General features: G+C 46.4%; 1 protein-coding gene and 1 long non-coding RNA gene across 2 annotated transcripts in view; one reads left to right on the top strand and one right to left on the bottom strand.

The window, feature by feature from the left end:
* The first annotated feature begins 102 nt into the window (after window positions 1–102).
* Window positions 103–25,657, top strand: LOC119845453. The gene is made up of 6 exons (XR_006278175.1): window positions 103–3,352; window positions 9,539–9,634; window positions 14,645–18,387; window positions 18,736–20,204; window positions 20,398–20,988; window positions 21,482–25,657. It is a non-coding gene; the product is annotated as an uncharacterized LOC119845453 (long non-coding RNA).
* The window catches only part of RSPO1 (R-spondin 1), a 36,425-nt gene continuing 22,454 nt past the window's right edge, over window positions 13,505–27,475 (bottom strand). The window contains 5 exon segments of the mRNA XM_038377735.2: window positions 13,505–14,212; window positions 15,838–16,030; window positions 18,103–18,252; window positions 20,663–20,686; window positions 20,689–20,853. Coding sequence (XP_038233663.1) covers window positions 13,927–14,212; window positions 15,838–16,030; window positions 18,103–18,252; window positions 20,663–20,686; window positions 20,689–20,853 — 818 coding nt within the window. The 3' untranslated portion in view covers window positions 13,505–13,926.

The following is a 27,475-nucleotide window of genomic DNA, read 5'->3' as shown; positions in this document are numbered from 1 at the left end:
CTCTCGGGCCGGGGGCAGGGCACAGGCCCCCCTGGCTGCCCCCTGCCTAGCCAAACATTCCGGTTGCTTCCAGGCGCACGCAGAGTCAGAGCAGGTAGGGAGCCTGCCTTAGCCCCACTGCGCCCCTGACCGGACTTTTAGCCGCCTATTCAAATCTCCCGGGTGGGTGTCAGTAGCCACCAGGCGATCGATGCCGATTCCGGTAGACTACCGGCCAATCCGGGAGGGTTGGCAACCGTGTCCCTCACAGAAAGCCATTCGGGAGTGACCCTCTCCCCCCCCCCCCACACACACAGCAGGGCTGGATGCAATACTGACCTATTGGACAGGCTAAGCAGGGCCGTCCTTCCCTGGCCTAAAAAGAGGGTGCCACAGTCATCCAAGCATGCTGAACTTCCAAGGACATTGCCAATAGAATTTTCATTGTTGTTAAAATTTTGTTTTACCCACAGAAAAATAATAAGAATCCTTAGTTTGAGAGTGAAATCGATTCACATCCTGAAAGGTCTCCATGCAGACTGCATGCTGGTTTATTATGGTAGCATTGGGCGTAGAGGCACCAGTTGGTTGCTGTAGGGGTGCCCCTGGATGCGCTGGTTTGGTATTGTAGTGTTGGTCATGGTGGCACCACCTTGCTGTTCTGGCAGTGATGCTCATGGGTTCACGGGCTTGTTAGTGTGGGGTTGTTGGCAAAGATTTTTAGAAATAGAATTGATAAGATTGAAGCATGTTTTAAGCAGTCATGTTAAGAATTGCATGGACATTGCAAACAAACGCAAGAAAACAAGTTGGGGTGAATTGTGTATCTAACATCTCTGTGTGTGTGTGTGTGTGTGTATATATACATATATATACATATATATGCCAATTTACAGTAGGTGAGGCTCTTGTCCAATGTCTATTAAAATCTGGCAGTGACATGAATATATATATTCATTCACTGCCAGATTTTAATAGACATTGGACAAGAGCCTCACCTACTGTAAATTGGCATAACCTCAGAGAAATACCCTTTCCAGGATCAAGACTTAGCTGAGGTTCTGGCTCCTCGTTTCCAAATACTTCTTGTTAGCACTGGAGTGGGAAGTATACTTAGTGGTTTTAGAATTCTTTTTATTTTTGCTAAGACACTCTAAAATGAGAATGTTTGGTTTTTATGACTTGCAGAATTTTGCTTTTTGATATTTTATAGTCCCTGTGGTCTGAGGTACTTTTAATTTTTGAAGTGCTCTGGAATGATTTGTAAGATGATGTTAATAACCTCTAATTTCAGTCTGTTTTGGATAAGCCTAGAATTTCTGGTTTTCTCTTAGCAGAATTATCGGTGCCTTAAGCATTTACAAAACACACCACTGATGTGGGAATTAAAAAAATTAATTCCAAATTGTAGATTAAATTATTTAAGCTATCAGACTTAAGGCTTGTGCAGAAGAGTTTTCCAGGACTGGTGTGTTTTCTATTAGAGTTGATATCTATCTGTCAAATGATCCTTTTGATTTTCAAACTCTTAGACTAAATAGTTGAGTAATACTTGCCTTCCTCCCCCACCCCACCCCACCCCACCCCTTTTGCCTCCCTTTTCCTTAGGAAAACACTCTTTTTATTGTTAACTAAAAATCTTGGACTCCTTCCAGAAAATTAATGTTCCTTTCTTTGAAAGTACAGAAAAAGTCAGTTTCATAATGTAGTGTATGTTAAGGAGAACTCCTGTTATAAATGCCTGCTGGATCCTGTGCGCATCTGGATTGGTTTGTTGGGGGAATTTCTGCCTTTCAAAGGAGTTGGCATACAGGCGACAATGCTTATCTCCCAGGCTTGAGAATGGGAAGTCCTGTCATTCAAATCCAGATGTACTGAGTGGGCTGCACACATTTATTCTTCCACTGGGCAGCAAAGGGTGAAATACAGGGAGTTTATTGACATTAATGTGCATTCCTTCTTTCATCTTCAAAGTGCGACATCTTTAAACATCTTTAGACATTTTTAAATCAGCAGGTCCAGATAACTTGCATCCAAGAATTTTAAAAATCTGGCTGAGGAGCACATTGGACCATTAACATTGATTTTCGATCAATCTTGGAGCATTGGGGAGGTTCCAGAAGGTTGGAAGAAAGCTAATATTGTGCTAGTTTTTAAAAAAGGGTAAATGGGAGACCTGGTTAATTATAGACCTCTCAACTTGATATTGATCCCAGGCAACATAATGGAACGGTTGATATGGGACTCGATTAATAAAGAATTAAAAGAGGTTAATGTCATTAATACAAATCAGCATGGGTTTTTGGAAAATAGATCCTGTCAAGCCAATGTATATTTTTTTAATGAGATTACAAATTTGGTTGATAAAGGCAAAATAGTTGATGTCATAAACTAAGACTTCTGTAAGGTACTTGACTTGATACCGCACACATTTTGATTAAAAAATTAGATGTAAATTAACATGGCACACATTAAATGGATTAAAAACTGGCTAACTGATAGGTCTCAAAATGTAACTATAAATGGAGAATTGTCATCAAGCTGGTCTATTTCCAGTGGGGTCTCATGCAGGGATGGTTCTTGGCCCTACACTTCATTTAATATTTTATCAATGATCTAGAAGAATAATAAAATAATCACTAATAAATTAGCAGATGACACAAAAATTAGGGGAGTGGTAAATAATGAAGAGGACAGGTCACTGGTTCAGAGTGGTCTGGATTGCTTGGTAAACTGGGTGCAAGCGAACAGTATGCATTTTAATACAGCTAAATATAAATGCATACATTTAGGAACAAGAATGTCAGTGTGATGGGGGGCCTGCCCCACACTGGGCTCTAAGGGATTAAATAGAGCCCTAGGTAGGCTGCGTAGGAGGCAGCCAATCAGAGAAGGGCTGAAGGGAGGAGCTAATCAGGGTCAAGCATTCCCATATAAAAAGGGAGCTGCAGAGCAGAGAGGAGTTCTCTGCTGGGAGTCCAGGGAGGAAGATCTGTGTCTCTGGAAGGTTGAGAGAACTTGCCAGCACTCTGGACAGAGCTGTGCTGCTAGCAGGGACCAGGGGAGTTAGAGACAGCTCCTGGCTCACTGCTGAGGTTTGCAGGCTGAGGCCTGAGGCAAGGCAAGAGGATGCTGGGGCACGAGGAAGTGGCCAGAAAATTTGCTGCAGTAGCCACTAAGGGAAGTGGCTGAACAGTGGACTGCTGGGCCCCCAGAAGGGGAGAGCACAGTCTTTGGTACGTCCGGAGGGCTGTGTCACTGAAGAGGATGCTGTGGTCCTTGGAGAGACGTGGGCCCTAGATCAGGAGTGAGTGCGGCGAGGGCCCACCTGAAGATCTAATTCCCATGACAGCCAGCGGGAGGCGCAAGAGTGGTAAGTGAACCCCATTACAGTCCGCCATGCTTACAAGATGGGGAACTCTGTCCTAGGAAGTAGTGATTGAAAAAATTTTGGGGGTCTTGGTGCATAACCAGCTGAACATGAACTCCCAATGTGATGCTGTGGCTAAAAGAGCGAGTGTGATCCTAGGATGCATAAACAAGGGAATCTCGGGTAGGAACAGAGAAGTTATTTTACCTCTGTATTTGGGACTGGTGCAACTCCTGCAGGAATATTGTGTTTAATTCTGGTATTCATAATTCAAGAACATAAGAATGGCCATACTGGGTTATACCAAAGATCCATCTGGCCCAGTATCCTCTCTTCCAACAGTGGCCAATGCCAGGTGCCCCAGAGGGAATGAACAGAACAGATAATCATCAAGTGATCCATCCTCTGTCACCCATTCCCAGCTTCTGGCCATTGATGGTTCTATCCTCCATGAATTTATTTAGTTCTTTTTTTAACCTTGTTATAGTTTTGGCCTTCCCAACATCCTCTGGCAAGGAGTTCCACAGGCTGACTGTGCGTTGTGTGAAAAAGAAGGATGTTGATAAATTGGAGAGGTTTCAGAGAAGAGCCATGAGAGTGATTAAAGGATAAGAAAACCTGCCTTACAGCGATAGACTCGTGGAGCTCAATCTATTTATCTAAACAAATAGAAGGTTAAAGGGGTGACTGGATTACAGTCTGTAAGTATCTACAAGAGGAACAAATATTTAATAATGGGCACTTCAGTCTAGCAGAGAAACGGCATAACATGATCCAGTGGCTGGAAGTTAAATGTAGACACATTCAGACTGGAAATTAGGTGTACATTTTTGATGATCAGAGGAATTAAACATTGGAATAATTTACCAAGGATTGTGGAGGATTCTCCGTCACTGATAATTTTTAAATTAAGATTGGATATTTTCCTATAAATATGCTCTGGGAATTCTTTGGGGGAGTTCTTTGGCCTGTGTTATGCAGGAGGCCAGACTGGATGATCATGATTGTCCCAGCTGGCCTTGGTATCATCTATCTAGTTTTCCATGACATTAACTGCTTTTCTGAAACTACCGTTTTCTGTTCTTTCAAATAAAGCAATGTTAGTTATTTGTAAGGATTCCAGGATTTTTCAGAAGTCTTAGCACAGTCAAGCTGAACTGACTATTTGGGCATTCCACCCTAAGTTGACTAATATACATAGGCACTATTTGGCCTGCAGTATCTCCGCAGCTATGGAAGGAATCATCCTCAAATTTGGTCTGGCAGGAAGAATTCCAGCATCTAAGGTTACTGGGCTAAAGTATCTAATATATATGATTCAGCCATTTCCACTTGTTGCCTGCAGCCCACAAGTTTATTCATTTCAATACTGACATACTGACTTTGTTTTTTTAACTCACTTTGTTGTTTCTCAAATAAGTTGCGTGGTGTGTTTTCCACCATAGCTCCCAGACCAGGAGGGGCAGGTCAGGGCATCATGCCAGCTGTCATATCTGTCAAATGCCTTAGTATCATTGACAAGGCTGGTCTGACCTTTGTTGATGTTTAGTCATTTTGAATTTTGCTCACCTTCTGTTATGGTTTGATTGCTGTAAACCCCCTCAATGAATGTGGCCGTGTGATGGCAGCAGAATGACTCATTGCCATAATTACATATGTAAGGAGTATGGGGAATAAACAGGAAGAACTGGAAGTATTAGTACATAGCCTAAATTATGACTGAATTGGCATCACAGAGATGTGGTGGAATAAATCTTATGACTGGCATATTGGTATAGATGGAATTGCTTGTTCAGGAAGGACAGGCAGGATGAAAAAGGAGGGGATGTTGGCATTATACATCAAGAATATATACACTTATTCTGAGGTCCAGAAGCAGGTCAGAGGCAGACCAGTTGAAAGTCCCTAGGTAAAGATAAAAGAGGTAAAAAATATGGGTGATGTCATGGTAGGAGGTCTACTACAGACCACCAAATTAGGAAGAGGAGGTGGATGAGGCATTTCTAGAACAAATAACAGAAATATCCAAAATGCAGGACCTGGCAGTAGTGAGGGACTTTAACTACCAGGCATCTGTTGAAAAAGTAATACGACAAATAGCAGAATTTCCAGTAAGTTATTGGAATGTGGGGATAAGTTTTTGTTTCAGAAACTAAGGGAAAACCATTTTGGACTTAATTCTGATCACCAAGGAGAAATTGGTAGCGAAGCTGAGGGTGGAATGCAATTTGGGAGAAAGCGAATCATGAAATGATCCATTTCATGATTCTAAGGATAGGAAGGAGTGAGAACAGCAGAATAAGGACAATGGACTTCAAAAAGCAGACTTTAACAAATTCGGAGAACTGGTAAGTAAGGTGCCGTGGGAGAAAATCTAAGGGGAAAAGGAGTTCAGGGGAGCTGGCCGTTTCTGAAGGAGACAATCCTAAAAATAGAACTGTAACCTATCCAGATGTGAAGGGAAGATAGAAAAGAATGGTAAGAAGTCAATATAGCTCATTAGGAGCTGTTTAATGATCTGAAAGTCAAAAAGGGGAAACATGAGCAAATATGCTAAGGAGGAGTCCAACAGAATCGCACAAGCATGTGTAGAGATAAAAGCAGAGAGGCTGAGGCACAAAATGACGTGCACCTAGCAAGGGACATATGAAACAGTAAGAAGAGGTTCTTTTACTACATTAGGAGCAAGAGAAGATTAAGGGTGACTGTAGGTCCTGTACTTAGCGGGGAAGGAGAGCTAATAACGATGATATCAAGAAAGCTGAAGGGTTTAATGCCAATTTTGCTTCGGCCTTCACGAAAAGATTAGTGGTGACCAGATACTCAACACAATTAATATTAACAACATGGGGGAAGGAACATGTTAAGAATATTTTGATAAGTTGGATTCAAGGTTGGCAGGGCCTGATGAAATTCATCCTAGGGTACATAAGGAAGTAGCTGAAGCAATTTTGGAACCATTAGCAAACGATCTTTGAGAACTCATGAAGGACAGATGAGGTTTCAGAGGACTGGAGAAAGGCAAATATAGTACTTGTTTTAAAAGGGGGGAACAAAGAGGACCTGAGGAGTTTTAGACCAATCAGCCTAACTTTGATACCTGGAAAGATAAGGGAACAAAGTTATTAACCATCAGTTTGTAAGCACCAAATAGACAATAGAACTGTAGGGAATAGCCTGCCTGGATATGCCAAGAACAAATCATGCCAAACCAACCTATTTTTTCTTCTTTACTGGCCTAGTGGATGGAGAGAAGAAATAGACATGATTTATCTTGATTTTAGTAAGGCTTTTTGACACAGTCCCACATGCCGTTCAAACTAGAGAAATGTGGTCTAGAGTAAATTACTATAAGGTGGGTGCACAACTGGTTGAAAGACCGTACTCAAAGAGTAGTAACCTGGGTAGGCATAGCTAGTGGGGTTCCACAGTGGTCAGTTCTGGTTTTTTACTAGTCAATATTTCATTAATGACTTGGAAAATGGAATGGAGAGTAGGTTTATAAAATTTGCAGATGACACCAAGCTGGAAAGGGTTTGCAAACACTTTGGAAGAAAAAGCTCTGGGTGTTATGGTGGATCACAAATTGAATATGAGTCAAAAATGTGATACAGTTGCAAAAAAGGCTAACATCATTCCAGGGTATAATAACAGGAGTGTCGTATAGTAAGACATAAGAGGTAATTGTTGTGCTTTTACTAAGCACTGATGAGGCCTGAGCTGCTGTACTGGTCCAGTTTTTGGGGGGCCACACTTGAGGAAACGTAGGCAAATTGGAGAGTGCCCAGAGGGAAACAACAAAAAAAGATAAAAGATATAGAACAAACTGATCTATGAGGAAAAGTTAAAAATGGCAGGTTTATTCTTGAGAAAAGAAGACTGGTAACAGTCTTCAGTATGTGAGGGCTGTTATAAAGAGGACAGTGATCAATGTTCTTCATGTCCACTGAAAGTAGGACAAGAAGAAATGGTTTAATCTGTTGCAAGGAGATTTTGGCTCACTATTAGAAAGAACTTTCTAACTCTCAGGAGTAATGCACTGGAATAAGCTTCCAAGGGAGACTGTGGAATCCTTATCATTGGTGGTTTTTTGGTACAGGTTGGACAGTTTATAAGGGATGGTCTCAGTTTACTTGTACCTGCCTGAGCACAGGGAGCTGACTTGGTGACTTCTTGAGGTCCCTTCCAGCCCTACAGTTCTATGATTCTATGATGTTCTAAGGGGGTTGGTTAAGTTATTCTTACCATATTGTAGGAATTGGAGGAGTTGTCTTTTTGGCAAGCATCATCTGCAATAGATCACCTCCATCTTTCTTTCAAGTTTTCAATGATCAAGGAGCAAATCTTTCTGAGACTTGACTCTATTCAGAGCAACTTTTTCAGAGTGGTGTGGAGCTACTGTATTTGTAGTTAGTTTAATGCTGCTAAGATAAGGGCAACACCAGTCTAGAGACTCCATTCACTGCACTGGTATCCACAGAATACCATGGCAGATTTATGTTCAGTATTAGTCTTCAAGGTCTTCCAAGGTGGCACAAGAGATCTTAAAAAGGAAAGGAGTACTTGGTGGCACCTTAGAGACTAACAAATTTATTTGAGCATAAGCTTTCGTGAGCTTTCTTTTGCGGATACAGACTAACATGGGTTGCTACTCTGAAACAAGAGATCTTAGATACTTCACCACAACCTCTCCTGATGATGTCCCTCAGACTATGAAGTTGTCATCCTGTAGGGTGAAGCTTGTGAAGGGGAGACGGGGTGACAGGCTTTCTTGGCACATGGCCCAGGTTTGGTGACTCCTTAATAGAGGAATAAGAAAGACCCCAGAGCTCACTGCCTTTGATTTATCTTTCCCACAGCTGCAATTCAAATCAGCAAAGAAAAGAGAGCAGGAGGAAGAGGAGGGGGAAAAAGGAGGTGATGGTAAGAAAACAGGGAGAATGAAGAGCAAGGGCAGTGATTGACTTTAATGGCACCTGTGGGTGCTCAATACCTTGCAGGATTGAGTCCTCTGAGAGCAGGGTAGGGCCTGACTGAGCACTGCGTCGTTCTGTGGAAGGCCATGGAGTTATGGCAGCATTGGCGTAGCTGGGGGTGGGAGTGGGGAAGCACAAGTGGCTCCTTTTTTTTGGATCGCTCCCCTTGTTCCCTCCACCTGGCTACGAGGCTGGAATCAGGCCAATGATCTCTATCTTATGTATGAAGTATTTATTAGGAATCTGGAATATAAAGCATTTACACATAAATATTCTCTCTGAAAATAAAGTAAGACAGGAAGATTTTGTGATCTGAATTTATTAGGCATAAAATGTGATTTATTCTCCAGAAACCTGTGCATATCATATGCTGCATTTTATCTTCTAGCAGTTCATGTCCTGTGATTTTTGCATACAATTCATCCATGTGCAAGATGGATGACACACAAGAATCTAGCCAAGCTGCTTTGCATTGGTTGTAAATAATACTATATAAATCTACCAACCCCAAGACTACTATTTGTTTTCAGCAGGGCTCTGCTGCTCTTCAGATACCGAGGCGGGGGGGGTGCTGGCAGGCTGTTCTGCCTGAACTGTAGTGTGGTATTCAGTTGGGTACACTATATTATCCTGTATATAAATACCATCAGAATGATTTATTTGGGATGACTGGTTGTATAAAGTTGGGATTTCTGTCATTTAAATGGAGATTTAAAAAAAAAAAAACGGTTCAGCTTTACCATCCCTTTCTGTGAGGTCCATTGATTTACTAAAATCTGTCAATATGTGCTGAATCTCCTCTCAGCAATCCTTCAGCAATGTAACCCAAATAATAGCATCAAAGAGCACCTAGGCCACCATCCGAATATCCTTCCTTTAATCAAAGCCTGGACTACTTCTGAGTGAAAAATCATTTTAATGTAAACATGAAGTAAAACATGTATACATTCCCTCCACTTCTATGGCAGTAGAAGGTTAGTAAATTATTATTTGAGGATTCTGTGTGTGCACATTTTAAACCTAACCATGACAGGTGAAAATCTGGATTTATATTAAACATGGAGGATGAAAGCATAATACTTACAACCAGTCTGTGTTTGGTGAGATGGGTCTGTCTTGGCGCCTAAATCTCAGCAAATGAGCTAGAAATTAAACAATTTCAAAACTGAGGGTTGTAGGGTGGTGATATTTTGTTCCTTCTCCTTTGCTCTAGTTCCATCAGAACTGGGAAAAATTACCCAAATGCTAAGCAAAATATCTGGAAGCTATGCAGGCAGATTTTGAAAAGAAATCTGCCATTGCTTGACAGGTGAGTAAAAATGTTTTTGTGTCACTAATTTAAAAATGTTTTTGTGTCACTAATTTAAACAAAGACATCTCTGTCCAAAGGAGCTTCCAACAATGTCCATGATTCTATCTATCCCCATCCACCCCCTCTATCAGAATAGCACAGAACACTCCTCCAATTCCATTAAAGATTGGGTGGAGGTGTGGGACATGAATTCATACAGCTTTAGACTCCAGAGATAATAGTGTTGCCTTACAGGTAGCCATACAGATACCTGAAGCATTAATCTGCCTGGAATTGTGGAGAATAAACTGTTTCATAACAGATGTTTTGTCCTTTCTGTAAATATTTTTGAACCACTTGTTTGAGACACACCCTGATTTTTGTAAACGATACATGAACAAAAATTATCAGCACCACAGCCTAGTAAGAAGCGTGTTTTATGGCGATGCCATGAGGAGAACATCACAGCAGATTTTGTATTGTAAAGTGAAAGAATGCACATAGGTGGTGGAACTACGAGTGCTGGGGGGGCTGCAGCACCCCTGGCTTGAAGTGGTTTCTATTATATGCAGAGTTTACAGTTTGGTTCAATGTCTCTCAGCACCCCACTATCAAATGGTTCCAGCACCACTGAGAAAGCATTAACGTGCAACTGAACTGAGATGAATAAAGCCCTCTTAAAAAATTCCAAAACTGGGAGCAGTCGCACCGCCAAGCATTCCCTAGGTGTTTGAACCCAGGCCCCTCTTCTTGGAAACATATTGGCTAAAGGGAAAATGCTTTTAAATCCACAAACACAAACCAGCTATCTGGAGGTGTCAATGAACATGCAAACACACGGGGAAAAATCATGAACATTTTCAAAAATTTTAGAAAAAAAATTTCCTGTCAAAGTTTTCTAAAAGAATGGATTTTAAAAAATCACTTTTTTTTTTTTTTACTGAAAAATTTCAAAACTAAATGTTTTTGTTTGGTTTTTCCATTTTGCTGCTGAAACAGGGAGAGGGGAAAAAATTAAAAAAAAAACCCCAAATTTCACAAAATGAAATTCTTTTGCAAAATTTTCAGTTTAAAAAAAAAAAAGGCTATTGAAAAATTTTGACTAGCTCTAAGTGGATCCAAACCAAACCCCAGGTAGTAGCACTCCCTGGACACACCTAGCACTAATGGGTGAACCCTCCCTGCACTAACTGTGAAACAGAAAGATCCGAGTGACATTTGTATAGAAAGTTCTGAGTGTCAGACACCTGTACTGAATGAATTGCTCTGACAGGAAAAGCAGCCATTCCAAAACAACCCAGCAGAGAGGACTGGAAACCTTTGCCAACAGCCCTCACTAATGACCGGGGGCCCCACTGCAAGTTAACAAATTTGGAGTGAAAATCCTCCCTGGGACAGGGTTAGCACAAGGGCTATGCACCACTTAAGATGTCAAAATAGGGCTGGGGTGGAACTGAAGCGTTGCGTAGGCCTTGTTCTCCTCTGAAATAACAAGTAACTGCCAAACAAACATGACAACAACAGCAAATCAAAGACCCTGCAGCACCACATGTGCCTGGTTGATTTATCTTGATGTGCAGTTTAGTTTTTAAATATGGAGGCTAATATTGGATATTCTGTACTGTAGGGAACCCTGAATGGTAGCAGTCAGGAATATAATTATCGTTAATTGTTAATGCCCTCGCTCTCTGATCTTCAATATTTGGTGAGGAGTGGGTTGGGGCCCTGGGGATGGTGCTGGAAATTAGCGAAGTGAGACTCCCAACAGGGTTCTGGATGTTGCTGCTGCTGAACAGCTGGAGGGAAAAAGGTCCATGTTAGGTACAAAGCCACAATACAGACTACTTATCTCACAGCTTGCTGACAACAGAAAATAAAGCAAGATCCAGTCTTTCAACTGGGGAGGTCTCCGCTAGGATTCATCTAAACATGATCTATAAACAATCGAAAAGACGAGTTTTCAGAACCTCTCGCACTCTCTGCCTGGTATGCTGCTCATTATCATTGTGCTGAAATGGAATCCCCTCTAAAAGATATAACGGCTGCTTGTTTACTTAAATACAAAGTGGATGATGGGCCCAAAGGCCTTGCTGTCAGCACGGCAGGCACGGAGAGCTTCGTGCAGCTCTGGAACTGGGACAACTATGCGGCTCCCACGTTCTGAACCCCGCCAAAACTGCTCTAGGGCAGGTGGGCCAAAAAGAGAATTCCAGTAGCTTTTCCTAGAATTGCAACTTCATGGACGTGTGTTTCCCAAATACAATGAGAACTCTTCCCAGCTAGCCAGCAGGACGGGTGTGTGAGGTGATGCAGCCAGTCACATCAGGTGGCCATGTGTGACCTCGGAAGGTGTCGGCACATTACGTGTTGGGGGCAGCTCTCCCCCAGTGCATGTACTTCTGAGAAGCACTGGTTGCTTTTGCACTCTGCGACAGCCAGGAAGAAGAGCAGGCACAAAAAGTAATAATAATGGTAATAACCCAAAACCTGCTGAGTGCTAGGGATCAGCTGGGGGACAGGTCAACTCACCCTGATCCCCCCTGGGGGCAGGACAGCTTGCCCCTGACACCCCAGGAGGGTGGGCAGCTTGCCCATGATACTGCCCTATGGGGCAGGGCAGCTCGCCTGGGCCCATCCCTCGGGAGCAGTGATTTGGGCTGGATCTTAAAGGGATGAAGAAGGTTCTGCAAATATCTACACCAAGGGATGCACACTTTGAAAGATAAGACCAGTGGGGCAAGTAGAATTCATTTCTTACCGGAATGCTGCACCTGCTGGGAGGGGAGGGGGGTCGCGTGGCCTCCCCACGTGACTCCTCACATGAACCCACCCCGCCCCTAGCCTGGGGCCCCACACTCTCCCTTCCGCTCCCCATGATCCATCCCACATTACCTGGGGGGAGCTCTGTCCTCCTCCTGCTGCACCGGAGACTTCTGAACCGCAGGCCTCTCTGGAACCACAGGGGCGAAAGGAGCAGAACATCGGGCAGCCCCACGACAGCAGCTCCTCTGGTGTGGCTGTACTGCCCCCAGCCCTATCCTCCAGCGGGGCTGCCTACAGACCTCAGACAGGAGACACTAGCTGCATGGAAGGGCTGTGGGGCCGCCGTTCTGCTCCTCCCATGTCTTTCCAGTACGTCGGACCGGCTAGAAATAGCTCACTGGTACGGCCTACTGGCTATAAATAGCTCACTGGTACGGCGTACCGGACCGGACCTCCCTCCTTGCACCACTGGATAAGTCTGAGTACTATGCAGCCTCACTACAGTGCTTTGGGTAAAATCCACCCTGTGCACAGGGGCTGCACAAAGTGTGTGCGCTGCTTCAGTCTCCTGGAAGCCCTGTGGCCACAGGCCTTGTGTTGCACAGTGGTGAATTTCACCCAGGAGATTAAATCTTTGCTGAGAAGTGGGGAGACCTAGAGAGTGCTGGTGCTAATTCTAAGCCAGTCCAACTGGCGACATGCCGATGAATGGTTTTCTAATGGATGTAAAGGTTCTGCACATTTTGCCCCTGCAGAGATGGAACCACACGGCTTTTCTCCATTAGGTTTGGGAGGAGTCTGCACAAAGGGACCAGCACCTTCCTCAGTTCAGCACAGAGTCCTTTCAGCTGCGACTGTTATTAGAATCACAATATCAAACAGCCTGTTTGCTGTAACCTCTAATTTTCTCAACTTGCAGCATGATGGGAAATTCCCGACGGGGCTTATTGAACACAGATGGGAATTGTGCAAGTGAATGACGACTGATTTGTGGCTAGGATGCAACTGGCAACATTTTCTGAGATTTTTTTAAAGCTCTTATTAGTTTTCCTTCTGCAAGCAAGGCCCTGCCACCAGCTTCTGCGGGGGCTGAGCCATGAATCACGCTTGGAAATTTGGTTGTCATTTTGTTGGATTTTTTTTAATTTGAAATAAATTTTTGAAGCCATTTCAGGGCAGACATCTCTGACCTCTTCTCACAAAGGTTTAACATATATTCTCTTACAGCTTAAAACACAAAATAAAGGAAGGAGGAATAGAAACAGGCCACTGCCTTTGCATGATTCCAGATCCTTTGATTTGGAATAGTAGCAAATCAGTTCTAGTCTCTGGCTGAAGCTGCGTTATGCTGGGGTTTACATGGCTGGCTTCTATCTGAGACACTTAATCAGGAATATTTGCATCACTGCCCTCCACTCTGGTTCACACTTTCTCCCCAGCTTCCCATTGTAAAGTCCTTGGCATTTAAGCTTCATCTCTTATATTTTCTTACTCTTCTTAGAAGTTTTGCTCTTTGCAGTCTATGTTGCTTATGTGTGTGGTCTCTGTCAGTCTTTGTGTGTGTGTAGTTTCTGTGTCTGTCTGTCTATCTTTCTGATTGTGTCTGTTGTGTAGCAGTGCTCTGGTTCAATAAAGCTTTCATATACATAGCAGCAATGAAATCTTGCCTTCATGTGACTGTAAAGGGGCAGCTGAGCAGGGCTAGCTGGAGTCATGGGGACCACAGTCCCTCTCTGCTGGCCTTTCCTTTTCTTGGTGCCAGATTTGGCATCTTTGGTGTCTTTCTGGTTTCTGTTTCCGTTCGGTTATCTTGCTCCTTTCTCTTCCTTTTTCCTGAAACCAAGCAAAAGAGCAAAAATGAGACTATCGAATGGAATGCTGGCTGATCACAGAGCTGAGCACTGCCACTGCCTCTGCCTCGTGACCAGCAGGCACACTGGCCCAATGGCTAGTGAGTGCTGACATAGCCTTGTGACCAGCTTGCACGCTGCAGGCCTGTGTTTCTCCTGCTCTCTGAGGCATTAGGGTGGTTGAAGTGCACGCCCATGAGCTCAGTATTATTTGTGTTCACAGAGGGGTGAGATGACTGAAATTCGAATTTGGTTTTGTAATTTTCCATCTCTGGCAGGGCATTCAAAGCCAGCATTTGCTGAGGTTACAGGCCAGACTCCTTAGCATGATTGGAAAATTCACTTTGTGCATTTGAGAGCCACTAAACTCAATGCCTGCCTTTTCCCCTCTGCTCCTTATTGTCTTTGGCTGCAGGGTTAGGCACTATCCAGATCGGGGCTTCCCAGAGCAGCCAGCACAACTGCAGTCCTAATGCAATCCGGAGGGGAATGAACAAGCCACCAGCCTCCATGAGTTCACAAGTCCAGTGACTGTGAGGAACCGTATTTTTCATTGATGGGAAGGAAATAGCCTCATGTTCAAAGAAAACACAACATTCTGCAAAGGGGGCTAGAGAGGAAAAATACCCCAACCATCACATTATAAGTTGACTGAGCTCCAGCCCTTGGCATGTTCTCTGTCTCCAGTGAAGAAGCTAATGGAATAAGAATGCCAATACAGTAGACATGGCAAGCTGTGTCCAGGGACAATTTTTAAACTTGATCCTATTAGAAACTAACCGCTCAGTGGCTCATTCTGTTTTTACAGCTAGGGGTTCTTTCTAGTTGTCATGTTGCACACCGGCCCTGAAAGGCTTTTGGCAGGACCGCATTCCTATGAAAGGTAAACTGGACACACTGTAAAGAGCAAGGCAAGACGCTCAGTGCCTCATGACATTGCATGAAACACATCACAGCTGCTCACATCTGTCGGTTCGGGCTGTGGCAAGGAGGATCAGGCAGCACAGACGTACCTGTCCTGTGGAGGTGCAGCACAAAGCAGGGCCTATCTGGGGGCTGTAAGGCCCAGCAGGTCTCAACCCTGGACCTACAGAGCTGCCAGGCAGTGGGGCATCTCCAGGCTGCCACCCAGTCTGTGCTCCACTGCCCATGATCCGCTGAGAACACAGACCAGGGGAAGTCCCTCCTCAAGGGGTCTGATATGGGGCAGCCTGGTGGTTCCTGATTGGCTCCCCGCCCTATATAAACGAAGGAGCATTCCAGGAAGTCCAGGAAGCAGCATGGATCTCAAGTAGCTGCCAGGACCATTCCTGCCCCTGGCTCCTGAGTGCCTGGCCTTGCCCTCAGCTTGATTTGGACTTCGCCTTCCGCCTCAGCACCTGAAACTGAATTCTGACCTTTGGTATCAACCCCAGCCTGGAACCTGACTACGAGCACAGTCTACGACTTCCAGCCCCAGGTTCCCCTGCTTTGACCCTGGGTCTCGACTGCCCTTGCCAGGTTCCTGACAGGGCCTTGTTTGTTACATCCTGCAGAGAAACTAAATGTTAATGCCAAGCAAACAGAATGTGTCCCCGAAGGGAGAGGGTGAAATGCCCTGCCATCAGCTCACCTTCAGGGCACTGGTTCTTCTGCACTGTGCATTTCCGGAGCTCTGTGGTGGCAGGACACACGGACACATCTCCAGAGGGAGCCTGCAGAATCTTCCGTGATCGCTCTTCGTTGCCTTTCTTGAAGCCACACAGCTTCCTTTTCTTGGCACACGGGCCCCAGGGGCCCCACTCGCTCAGTTCACATTGTGCTGCCAGACAGCAAGAGAGTCAGGAGGAAACTACTTTTCCCAATGCCCCCGACATGTCCCTGGAGTCCTTCCCCTCCCCAGTGCCACCGGCTGCCTGCTCCTCCCAGCATCCCAGACAGATGTCTGTCTCCCCCAGAGCTGCCTCTGGCGAGGTGCAATACTCCCACGCACCCCAGCCCAGCCCGAGCTCTAGGGTGGAGCCGCCGGCATTATTCAGAGACTTAAACAATGTGGAAAAATCTATTGTGAAGGGAATTTTCTGGGCCTGTTGTGAGACACTTGGAGTCCAAACGCCAGTTCCGGGCTGCACCACACAGGGCTGGGGTGATCAAGGCAGGGACTGCGTAACAAGTCAGTGTGCCTGAGAAGGCTCTGACTGCACCAGGCCTGAGCCAGAAGGTTCAGTGCATCACTCCCGAGGGGACCGTTCCCCCCGGCCAGTTCTCTGCTCCACCTGCAGAGCAGAGTCCTGGAGGCCCCGCAGGGGAATGGGAAGCCTCACTTCGAACATGCTGAGCCTGGACCCTCAGAGCGCATCATATCTGCCTCTCCTAGAACAAGTCACCACGGTCCCTTCCTGCTTTTTCTACTCGCTCTTGTCTCCTAGCCTCACATGGCCTTTCCCTTTTGGCAACCCCAGAGGTGGGTCACTGCAGACCTCACCCACATGAAGCTGGGTGCCAACAACGGGCATGTCTGCACTTTTTGATGTCTGCCTAACCCAAATAACCCCATGGCCATGGTCTGCATTCTGCTGCACCTCGCACACCTCCTGAATGTCCCTCGTTTTGAGGGACTCCAACCCGCTTAGCCCCCAAGTTCCCCGCATTCCACACAAACACGGTGCTCCCTCATTTTCACTGCTGAAAATTATTTACTTTAGAAACAAAGACTGGCGAGACTGAGGAGCCATTCACACAAGGAGGGGAGCCTGCCACAGTTTAAGTTTCCTGCATGGATAATTTTTGTGTGTGCTCATATGGGGCCTTTGTCACCCACTGCACCCCCACATCTGGACCTTTAGCAGGTCAGAGGTGTGCTCTCCCTGCCTGAGGCTGTTATATCCTTGAGTCCATCATTTAGATCATGAGTCTCAGCAGCAGGTGTTTTCGGAGAAGTAACGAAAAACAATGAATCGAGACAGTGTGTTGTAGTATGCCAGAAGGTTTTACACCTCCAGAGGGTTATCTGGCTGTACTTTCACTCATTAGAATGCTGCTGCAGCTAGCCTTGTCCCCTGCAGGGTTTATTGACATCTTCCAAACCACAACTATGCTTTAAAGCAACCGACACAGAAAACAGATCACGCATTTTGCAACTAAATATTAAATTGCCAAGGGCGGAGAGTTTCCTGCAGAGTTAAGCCCCTGACTGTTTGTTGTTGGTTTTTGGTTTTTTGCAGACGCAAATATGGCACCACTGAAGAACAAATGAAGAGAAAGATTCTTGTTTGCCTGGCTTTGCACAGCACAGCTGGGATGCGGGGAGGGGGGTTCAGGTGCATGTCTTACAGGGAAAATCTGTCTCCAGGCAGGAAAGGTCACATATACACTCTGTGTTTCCTGGGAGGAAAGACTATAGCTCCTCCAGATTTACTGGGATGTTCTCACAGGGAAGAGAAAGCTTTTCAACAATGTCAGTTGGAAATTCTTGTCTGTTGCCGAATCCTTCAGGTACTTCCAGGTCATCTAGCCCAGTGCTTCTCAAGCTATCTGATGGGGGGGACCGGCAATTTTTTTTCCCAATGTGCGTGCGGACCGGCAGCAGGTGGCTCGTGGACCGGCACGATCCGCAGACCACCACTTTGAGTAGCACTACTCTAGAATGCACCTGCCAAGCTGTTAATTGTTCCATTCACATACTTGCTGGGCTACCCACTCTGGCACCCCAGCATGTCACTGCTGTTCATGGGACGTCACTGAAATGCAGCAGGGTGATGGAGGAGCAGCAGGGAAAGTGGGCAAGTATTAATACGCTATTGCATACAGACAGGCAGTACAAATCTGAGCCTTCAGAATGCTACAGGACCCGGCAGAAAAATCAATCACTCTAATAGCTCTAATGCCACTTACCAGGACTGCTGCACTCCATGGTGCCATTGGCAGCAGAGTAGCCATCTGGGCAGGTGGAATAACATCTCCCTTTGTGCAAGTACAAACCTTCCTTACATTTGGTGCAAAAGTTTCGGCTGAAACAGGCCTCACAGTTCTCAATTTTGCATTCTGGGGAAGAAAAAGGAAAAAAAACTAGCCACATAGTTGAATTCTACCCCAGGGCCAAAATCAGCAGATCCATGGATATGATCGAAAAGCAACTCCGTTAGGTTTCTGTGGCCTTTATGTACAAAAAGTGGAAAGGTTTCAGAGTAGCAGCCGTTTTAGTCTGTATTCGGAAAAAGAAAAGGAGGACTTGTGGCACCTTAGAGACTAACAAATTTATTTGAGCATAAGCTTTCGTGAGCTACAGCTCACTTCATCGGATGCATTCAGTGGAAAATACAGTGGGGAGATTTATATACACAGAGAACATGAAACAATGGTAACACCCATTGTTTCATGTTCTCTGTGTATATAAATCTCCCCACTGTATTTTCCACTGAATGCATCCGATGAAGTGAGCTGTAGCTCACGAAAGCTTATGCTCAAATAAATTTGTTGGTCTCTAAGGTGCCCAAGTCCTCCTTTTCTTTTTGAGAAAGTGGAAAGTGTGTATTGCAGTCAAATTACATTTCAAGGCGGAGACTGGGCACCATCTACTGGAGAGGGGAAAGGAAGAGTGGAGCTATGCAAAGGGAGGACTAGATACCCCACTAGAGAGCCCTCCTCGCCCACGGAATCTGCAAACAGCCAGTGTATGTCTCTGAGCACTCTGCCAGGCCTGGGTGGTGCTACCAAGAAGGAAACTGGTTTCCGTCTGCCATTGCCCTTCTTGCAAGATAGAGCCACTCTGCTGAAGTTATCACATAATCATCATCATCAGCCTATGCTGGGTTATATCTTGGCAATATGCTTGCAAGAGGGTTGGGCTCCTGTTTAATTTGACAGACAATCAGCCAAAATGGAAGAACACAAGGAGCTGATCAGTTTCAGTTCCAGTTTCAGTCACTCCTTACGCAGCTCTAGTGTGGCTACAGAAGCTGGCTTTGGTGCCAGGTTCTATGAAGCTGCTAATGAAATGACCCAGGATTGTTTATAGGTCCAACTCACTCACTGGTGTTTGAGTTGGCCCAGCCCCTTGCAATGGAAGACAGACCCAGGCCAAAGACCCATTTCATTATAGATGGGCAGACGAAGGAAGAGGTAGCGTCTGTGTCAGTGGTTCCCCAGATACCGCATAAGATCCGGAAAGAGCATGCCCACCTCAAGAGGTCAGCTATGACACCAGTGGGTTAGCATCACTTCGACCCGGGGGTAAGCCAGACAATTCACACAACAGAACAAGAAATGCCCAAATTAGAGACTGTCTCTAATTCTTTCTGTTTGACAGTTCACCGCTTCAGCCTCCCCACCCCCCGCCCCGTGCCCATCTTATAAAGACCCATGATAGCACCCTGACCCTGGCTGATGGGCCCGTGAGGACATTTTGTCTGTCACTGGCTGAGGCTCTCCGTGGTTTAAGCGCATTTTATTCCCAACATACGTTGGACCAGTCGTTTAGTTGGTGTAACTGGGGGTAGCTCCGTTGACTTGAGTAGAGTTGCACCAATTTACACTCTTGCAGTAATTCCAAGCTACATTTCTGCACTTCCCACCTAATTTCTGCAATTTCCTGTTTCTAACAAGAATGACTGCAGTCAGCTCCTAGCTTAGATCCTGGGGACCCTGACCAAAGACAAAGAAGCCAAAATGCAAGTCAAAAGCTGAGAGAAGGGGCTGATGTCCAGACTAACTGATGCCGGATAGGCTTTTTAGGCCATCATTACGTGAATGTCTACTGATGTATCTCTCTCTGTAGGACAATCTGTGCATGCTCTTTCCCACTTTAGAGAAACTCACTGCGCTACTTCTACTGACCCTGGCTTGGCAGGAGCTATTAGGTGGCATTGGGAAAGCTTAAGGCTCCTCGGCTCATGCTGTTGCTTCTTAATCTGTTTCAAAAAACCCTATGGGACATTGCATTCGTGGGTGGAAACGCAGCCACCTCTGCAGGGGAGAGAATTACATTCCCATCTCAGGTTTCAGAGTAGCAGCCGTGTTAGTCTGTATTTGCAAAAAGAAAAGGAGTACTTGTGGCACCTTAGAGACTAACAAATTTATTTGAGCATAAGCTTTCGTGAGCTACAGCTCACTTCATCGGAAGCTTATGCTCTAATAAATTTGTTAGTCTCTAAGGTGCCACAAGTACTCCTTTTCTTATTCCCATCTCAGGTGCAAAACAGGATAAATCTCTCTTCTGCTCTCGCCTCATTCAGGGCTGCAAGCAGCAATTCACAAAGGGATGCCTTTCTATGGGTATTCTCTGGGCAAGTCACTTTCCCTCTCTGGCCTGTTCCCCCATCCATATAATGGGGATATAACCACTTATCCACACCCTGGGGGCAGGCAAGGTTACTCACTGCAAGTCCTGGAGTGAAGACCTATAAGTGCAGAGCATGGTTTTGTATCTTTCTTTCTCCCAGGTCCTGGCACTTACTGATGCATTTGTTCATGTCGGGATGCGAACGCCGAAGTACCCCAGCGGACAGGATGGCAGGCAGATCCCGATCTGTCGGATGTCGTTCCTCTCCAGCAGTATGAAGAGTTTGGGGAACATTTCAGGCACCCGTTGAAACTCAGAGCACAGGTCACAGCCTTTCGCACAGCCCTGGCTCACCTCGGTACTGACTGAAAAGGCAAGAGAGATACCCGCAGGTTAAACAAACACATCGCAGAGCTGCAAGATTGTCCAGGGAAACTGGCTGTAACAGCAGCAGCTTGCTACACGGCTCACTCTTGCGCTGGCTTTGATCTGCTATTCAGGTTTATAAAACATGTTCACGCGTGTTAGTGGACTCAGCCCTTGTAGCCAAGTGTCTGCAAGAACAACCTACCCCTCACCCCCCAACCCAATCTGGGCCCCTTGGCGGTCTCAGCAAAGAGTCCCCAGGCTGGATCGGCAAGAAGACTGAGCCCTCCTCCAGGCAGCACTCCTCTCTCCAGTTGGCAAGGGGTAGCACATGTAGGAAACTGCCCCTTCTAAAGACAAGTAGAGGGTGCTGCCTTTCAGGGCGCCCAACTGGAGTGGAATTCCTGCAGGGTGGTCTGGCCCAGGGGTCGATAATGAAAGTGTCAAAATAGCCGATAAGCCTTTTGGAATTCTTGTAAGAAAAAATTATCAGGCATCAAAATGGATGAAATGGCTCAGGCCTGAGATAAGCTGGTCGCTCAAACCTGACCTCCCAGCCCCCATTTTCCGGGCCCCCCTTTGTCTCTGTTTCTTATTTCCCCCCTCACTTCAACCTTTTCTTTGCAGGACAGCAGGCCAGATGTGGCTCCAGAATGAACATTTCAGACAGGAGTGTTCCCGAGCTCCAGCTTTAGATCTGCCCAGGCTCTGTGTGAAACACATGGCAGAGTTACTAGGTGTGACATCGCGTATGGATGGTGCCTTGGCCTCCCAACATGTGGACAATAGGCGAACTGTAGAAGAATTATGATTAAGACGGGAGAGGAGGCTGTTCCAGTGGGTGTCAACAGGCACAAATCTGCCCAACATGGGAGTTGTCAGAAAGAAGAGATTACAGGAAAACCCTTCGCTATGCGGTGTTCTGAGCTAACCAATCTGTCTTCTGTTTAGTGAAAACCCGCCTCATATCAGCCTGTCAAACCCCAACCTTTCACCACCCCAAGCCAACCTTCACCAGAGCTGCACCTCCCTGGTCAATGCAACCTCTACCAGTGAGAATGTCAACCTGAAAATGCAAGCCCATCATTAATTGGTCAGGATTCAATGCTAAACTTCCAATGGCTAACAGAGGATGGGACACTCTGGGAGCCAAAATAAGCCCCCTGAGATGAGGGAATCAGGCAGAGTCCTATTGTCCCTCTAACCTGATGTTCCTTCTAAGCAGACGTTACTGTTGCTAAGTCAGGGATGGGGTGGAGAGGATGGAGTGTGAGCACTGACACATGCTCGGAGATATAATGGTTTAAGTACATGACTCTGGAAAACCCAGATTCAAATCCCAGCAGGAGATAAACTGGGTCCACCTCTCCTTAATGTTCATGTGTCTTTAGGACAAAACTACTGGCTAATTTGGCCGTTTCTGCTGAAGAGGAAAACCAGGACTTGGCATAGCAAGAGCTGCTGCAGGTCGGGCTGCTGGTGGATGAGCAGAGCTGGGGAGGAGATGGGAAATGGCAGAGCATGCTGCAGCTCAGGGTGGAGGTACATCAGCAGAGCTGGACAGGGACGCTTGGACAGGGTCTGCCTTGGCTCTCCTCCCTGTTGTAGCTTCTCATTTGAATTTGCCCCAAAGGCTCCCATTTTCATTGGGATGACTCTGCCCGGGTTTTGGGTTGGAATGTTCTCAGAGTCGCAAGACATCCTTCCTGCGAGAAACATGACCCAGCTCAAGCTGGCTCCAGAAGAACATTTGAAATCTCCAGTTCCAAAAGCCCCCATAAAGAGAGCTGAGTTCTTACCAGCAAGCAGCCCTGTGGCTTTGGGCCTAATAGCTCACGCTCATCTCATGGGAGATGGCACAAATGTTCCTGCAGCTTCGAGATGGTTTACTGCTATGGTGGAAATGCTCCCTAGCACTGGCTCTTAGGTAAGAATGGACCCTTTGCTGGCCAATCAGCAGCATCATAGAAAAAAATCCCTCTCTCAGGAGACCTGTCATTAATATTTGATGCAATGAATGAGCTCATGGTCCAGCTTAAACGCTGCCCAGAGAAAATGAGTCAAACCCAGATAAATAATTGATTGCTCCTGTGGCCATTACAAGCGCTGTTGTCCTTTGTGGTTCAAGACACATCTGTCCTGAGGCCTCTTCCAAGCCTGGCCTGCATCTTCCTCAATGGGACACAACCATCTGTCCACTCAGCAAGATTTAGGAAGCTCCTTGAGCTAATGCAGCCCTGTATTCTCAGGAATCCCGGCTTCCCTGGTCAGCATTGGCCTTCATATGCACTACTGTGAGAAAAACATATGTGGCCTTGAGAAGGTAAGTTTGCAAAACTCCTCTGTGTCCAACTTGCAATACAAGGGAGAGAGACTTCAAGGATTCCCTGTTCTGCTCATTATTCCTCTCCCACCTTCCAACCCAGGAGGGCTGCATGCACAGCTCACGCCAGAGGCTATCCCATGATGCTCCAGGACCAGCCCTCAGACCCCACGGTACTGAGTGCTAGATAAATACCCGGATTAGATATTCAGAGAGACGGGCTCTCTCCTTCCCTGACCCCTTCCCCAGGCTGAGCAGGCTAGAAGAGATGAACAAGGAGCAAGTGATTTGAACTTGCAGCCCGGCATTGCACAGCCACTATTCTCAGGCCTCGTTTCAGATGTAACTGCAGCAATATCTGGGACTAATGCGACTGCTTAATACCCAGAAGAGATGGTGTCTCGCACTCTGTCGTGGTCCATACAGATGTAACGGTGGATGGAATCACGTGCCCAAATCTACTTGGGTGGGGAGGGAGCGGGACTATTGCACACCTGGTTTGGTTGCTCTGAGCCTGGAGATAAATATCATGAAACAACAGCAGCAATTGGGCCAGCGTCCAAACCCTGTAATAAACCCCGAATAACCCCCACGCCCGACTCCCTCACCAAAGCACTTCTATCGGCCCCACCCAGCGACTCCATCTCCCACTCAGAAATAACACCTGGCCTGGCTTTGGCTACCACTCCTAGAGCAGCTGCAGGGGAACGCGTCTCTGCAGGTCCCCGGCCACGCTCCTGAAGTGGGCTGGGAGCATGTGCCTGCAGGCAGGCCGAAGTGGAGAGGGTCACATGCCTGCCTCGACTTACTGCCTGGCTCCTGGAGCAACTCACTGAGTCCAGATTCACACTCCCTCGTCCATCTACAGCCATGTACTTTACGGGGAGGTAGCCAGCTCAGCGAGGAGCATCCTCGTGAGCAGGGTCCTGCCCAGATAAGCTGGGCTCACATGACTCCAGACTCCAAAAAGGGAAACCCTGATGTGTCCAGAAAAATGGAAACCATCCGAATATCTCTCCACGCTGCTTGGAGCTGGTCACGTCCAAAACCTCCTATATATGTCAATTACATCAGGCAACAGGGAGCTTTTAGTACCCCCTAACTGAGACCAGTTCTGAGGCCCTAATCAGGCCAAGAAAATGTCCACTTTCATGTTTGAACATCTTCTGCTTCTAATTATCATACAAAACTCTGCTTTGTTTTGAAACTAACATTTTTTGCAGGGCTAGGAATGCAGGTTATTTTTATTAGTTAATTATGTAAGCATTGTCTGTGTTTATAGAACATCTACATCTTTTTTTATTTTAAATACTGCATTTATTATACCTCAAAAGCAAGCACAGAACGACAGAATCTTTAAATTCCAGGCTAGTAACTAAGCGGCAAGGACTTGGATTCGCCAAAGTAAAAGAAAAAACCCACGCTTGCTTCCAGAGCAATTTGCAAACCCCTTAGATCGATTCAGTAACCCCTGTGCTCTGCCTTATCAGAACCATGCAGCTGCTGATGGCATTTGTTTGGGATACAGACGTTGTTCTAAGCACAGAAAATGTAACAGAAATCGGAAGCAGATTCCTGATTCAACAAACAAATTCTAATACTGGTCAGGACTGAATTCTTGCTAACTCTGAGACTTGGCCCCTCCCCTTTTAGGGCCAAGTTCCCCTTTGTATTGGTTGCAGGGGCTCCCCACTGAGCTGCATGAGAGGGAGCCATAGGGGAGCACATGGAGGCAGAATCTGGCCCCTACCTGCAGAGAGGAGATGCAGCTGATTTCATTCTGTCATTGTACCTGCTCAGGCAGGACAGGAATTTTGCACTGTTTTGTGAAACCCTTCCCTGTATTTCGAGCAGCCCTGCCTATCTGTCCAGGGATGACTGTGCGACTAGGATAGAGGTTCCCTTTAAGCAGGGTGACACCTCCCCTCTTCTTTCCCTGCATCTCAGCAGAGCTGCACTGCCCACTTGGGCAGAGAACCACTTCATTTTGACTCTCTTAGCAATGAGCCACCCTCTGCCTGATGTTCTGATCCTGCTCTGGAGGGCGGCCAAAGAGCTTGCAGCCCAGCCTCGGGCATACACGAGCTCCTCTCCCTGCGGTCCCTGAACGCAGTGCTCACTTCTCAGCCCACTTCTCAGGAGCCAGATGCTGAGGTTTTTATCAGCTCCTTCTCCCCAAGTCTTGTGTCTCAGAGGCATGCTCACTATCAGTACGTGTCACCAACTCGCCTCACGCCCAGAACAGTGAATGATGCACAGGATCTAGTCCAAGAGGTGAATATAGTTGAACTGCTCAGTAATAGTGACCATAATTTAATTAAATTTAACACCCTGGTGAGGGGGAAATAACTCAGAAACCCACAACATAGCATTTAACTTCAAAAAGGGGAACTAGACATAAATGAGGAGGGCCAAGACTTACAAAGGGACCTCACAAACTGAGTGACTGAGCAACAAAATGACAGATAAAATTCAATGCTGATAAATGCAACACTGGAAAACATAATCCCAACTAGACATATACAATGATGGGGTTTAAATTAACTGTTACACTCAAGAAAGATCTTGGAGTCACCATGGATAGTTCTCTGCAAACATCTGCTCGATGTGCAGCAGCAGTGAAAATGCCAAAAGAATGTTAGGAACCATAGGAAACGGATAGATAATAAGACAGAAAATATCATATTGCCTCTATATAAATCCATGGTACGTCCACACCTTGAATACTGCTTGCAGTTATGGTTGCCCTATCTCCAAAAGGATATGTTGGGATTGGAAAAAGTGCAGAGAAGAGTAACAAAAATGATTCAGGGTGTGGAGCAGCTTTCTTATGAGGAGAGATTAAAAGACTGCACTGTTCAGCTAGAAAAGAGATGGCTATGGGAGAGAGGGGATGTGATAGATCAGGAATGGTGTGGAGAAAGTCAGTAAGGAAGTGCTGTTTACCCTTCCCGTAATACAAGAACCTGGGGTCACCCGCTGAAATTAATAGGCAGCTGGTTCAAAACAAACAAAAGGAAGTATTTCTTCATACAACACGCAGTCAATCTGTGGAACTCCTTGCCAGGGTTATGTTGTGAAGGCCAAAAGTATAACTGGGTTCAAAAAAGAACTAGATAAGTTCATGGAGGATAGGCCCATCAATGGTGATTAGCCACAATGGTCAGGGATGCAACCCCCATGCTCTGGCTGCCCCTAAATCTCTGACTGCCAGAAGCTGGGACTGGATGACAGGGGATGGATCACTCGATAAGGTCACCTGATCTGTTCTCTGACGCACCTGGCATCAGTCACTGTTGGAAGACTGGGCACTGGGCTAGATGGGCCATTGGTCTGATCTAGCCTGGCTGTTCGTATGTAACAAGACAGAAAGGGAAGGCTGCCGTGAGCCCTCGGAGCAGGGGAGAGCACGGGTCCCTGGTTTTCCCACTCCTGGCAGCTTTAACGTCTCAGGAGTGCTCCAGCGGGTCCCACAGTTTCCCCAAGGCAGCAACCTCTCTAAGCACCATCTCTTGCCATATAACGTCCACACACAGCAGGAACAGGATCCACACATGGCCCTGATGCAGGATGGGCTGGCAGCACTCATCAGACTGGAAGGGGCCAGGAGGGCAAGGCTTGGCGTGCAACTTTCCAGGTGCGTTATGGATTGGCAGAAGGGGCCAGTGAGTGCTAGCCAGGGAAAAAGGTGGGGAGCCCTGTGGGACAGAGGCCTCACCCTGGATTGGTTCAGAACAGCTCTGTACTTCAGTTCGCAGATACAGCCTGCCCATTTGTATTCCCCTCCACAGGTGCTGGAACTAGGAGTGGGGGGGAGGGGCTGCCGCACCCCCTGGCTTGAAGTGGTTTCCATCATATCCAAGGTTTACAGTTTGATTCAGTGGCTCTCAGCACCCGCACTATACAAATTGTTCCACCCCCCTGCTCCCCTCTGTTGGGGGTGGGGAGGAGAGAGGAAGACAAGAGAGGGGCATTGGGCCAAATTCCTCTTTGCTGTAACTCTACTGATGCCCCTGAAGTCGCACCAGGGATGAATATATTTGAGGTAAAGTCCTCCAGGCCAGATGGCTTCCCCCATCAACTGTACGTGCTTCGGGCATTACTTACAGGCACAGGTGTGTGTGTGTGTAACAATGTTTATAGTGGGAGTGCTGCTGACGGAAACCCATGGAAACCATGTATTTGGCGGGGCAGGAGGAGGTGGCAGCCTCCCCCCTACTCCCCATAGTTCCAGCACCACTAGCAGACACTGCACGGCTCGTTCCAGCTGCACAGGGAGGGTTCACTGCAAGGCCAGG

Source organism: Dermochelys coriacea, chromosome 19 (genome assembly GCF_009764565.3).
Source record: "Dermochelys coriacea isolate rDerCor1 chromosome 19, rDerCor1.pri.v4, whole genome shotgun sequence".
In the NCBI taxonomy this organism is placed as follows: domain Eukaryota; kingdom Metazoa; phylum Chordata; order Testudines; family Dermochelyidae; genus Dermochelys; species Dermochelys coriacea.
The sequence above is the reverse complement of the archived record's forward strand: the minus strand, read 5'-3'. Positions and strand labels throughout refer to the sequence as shown.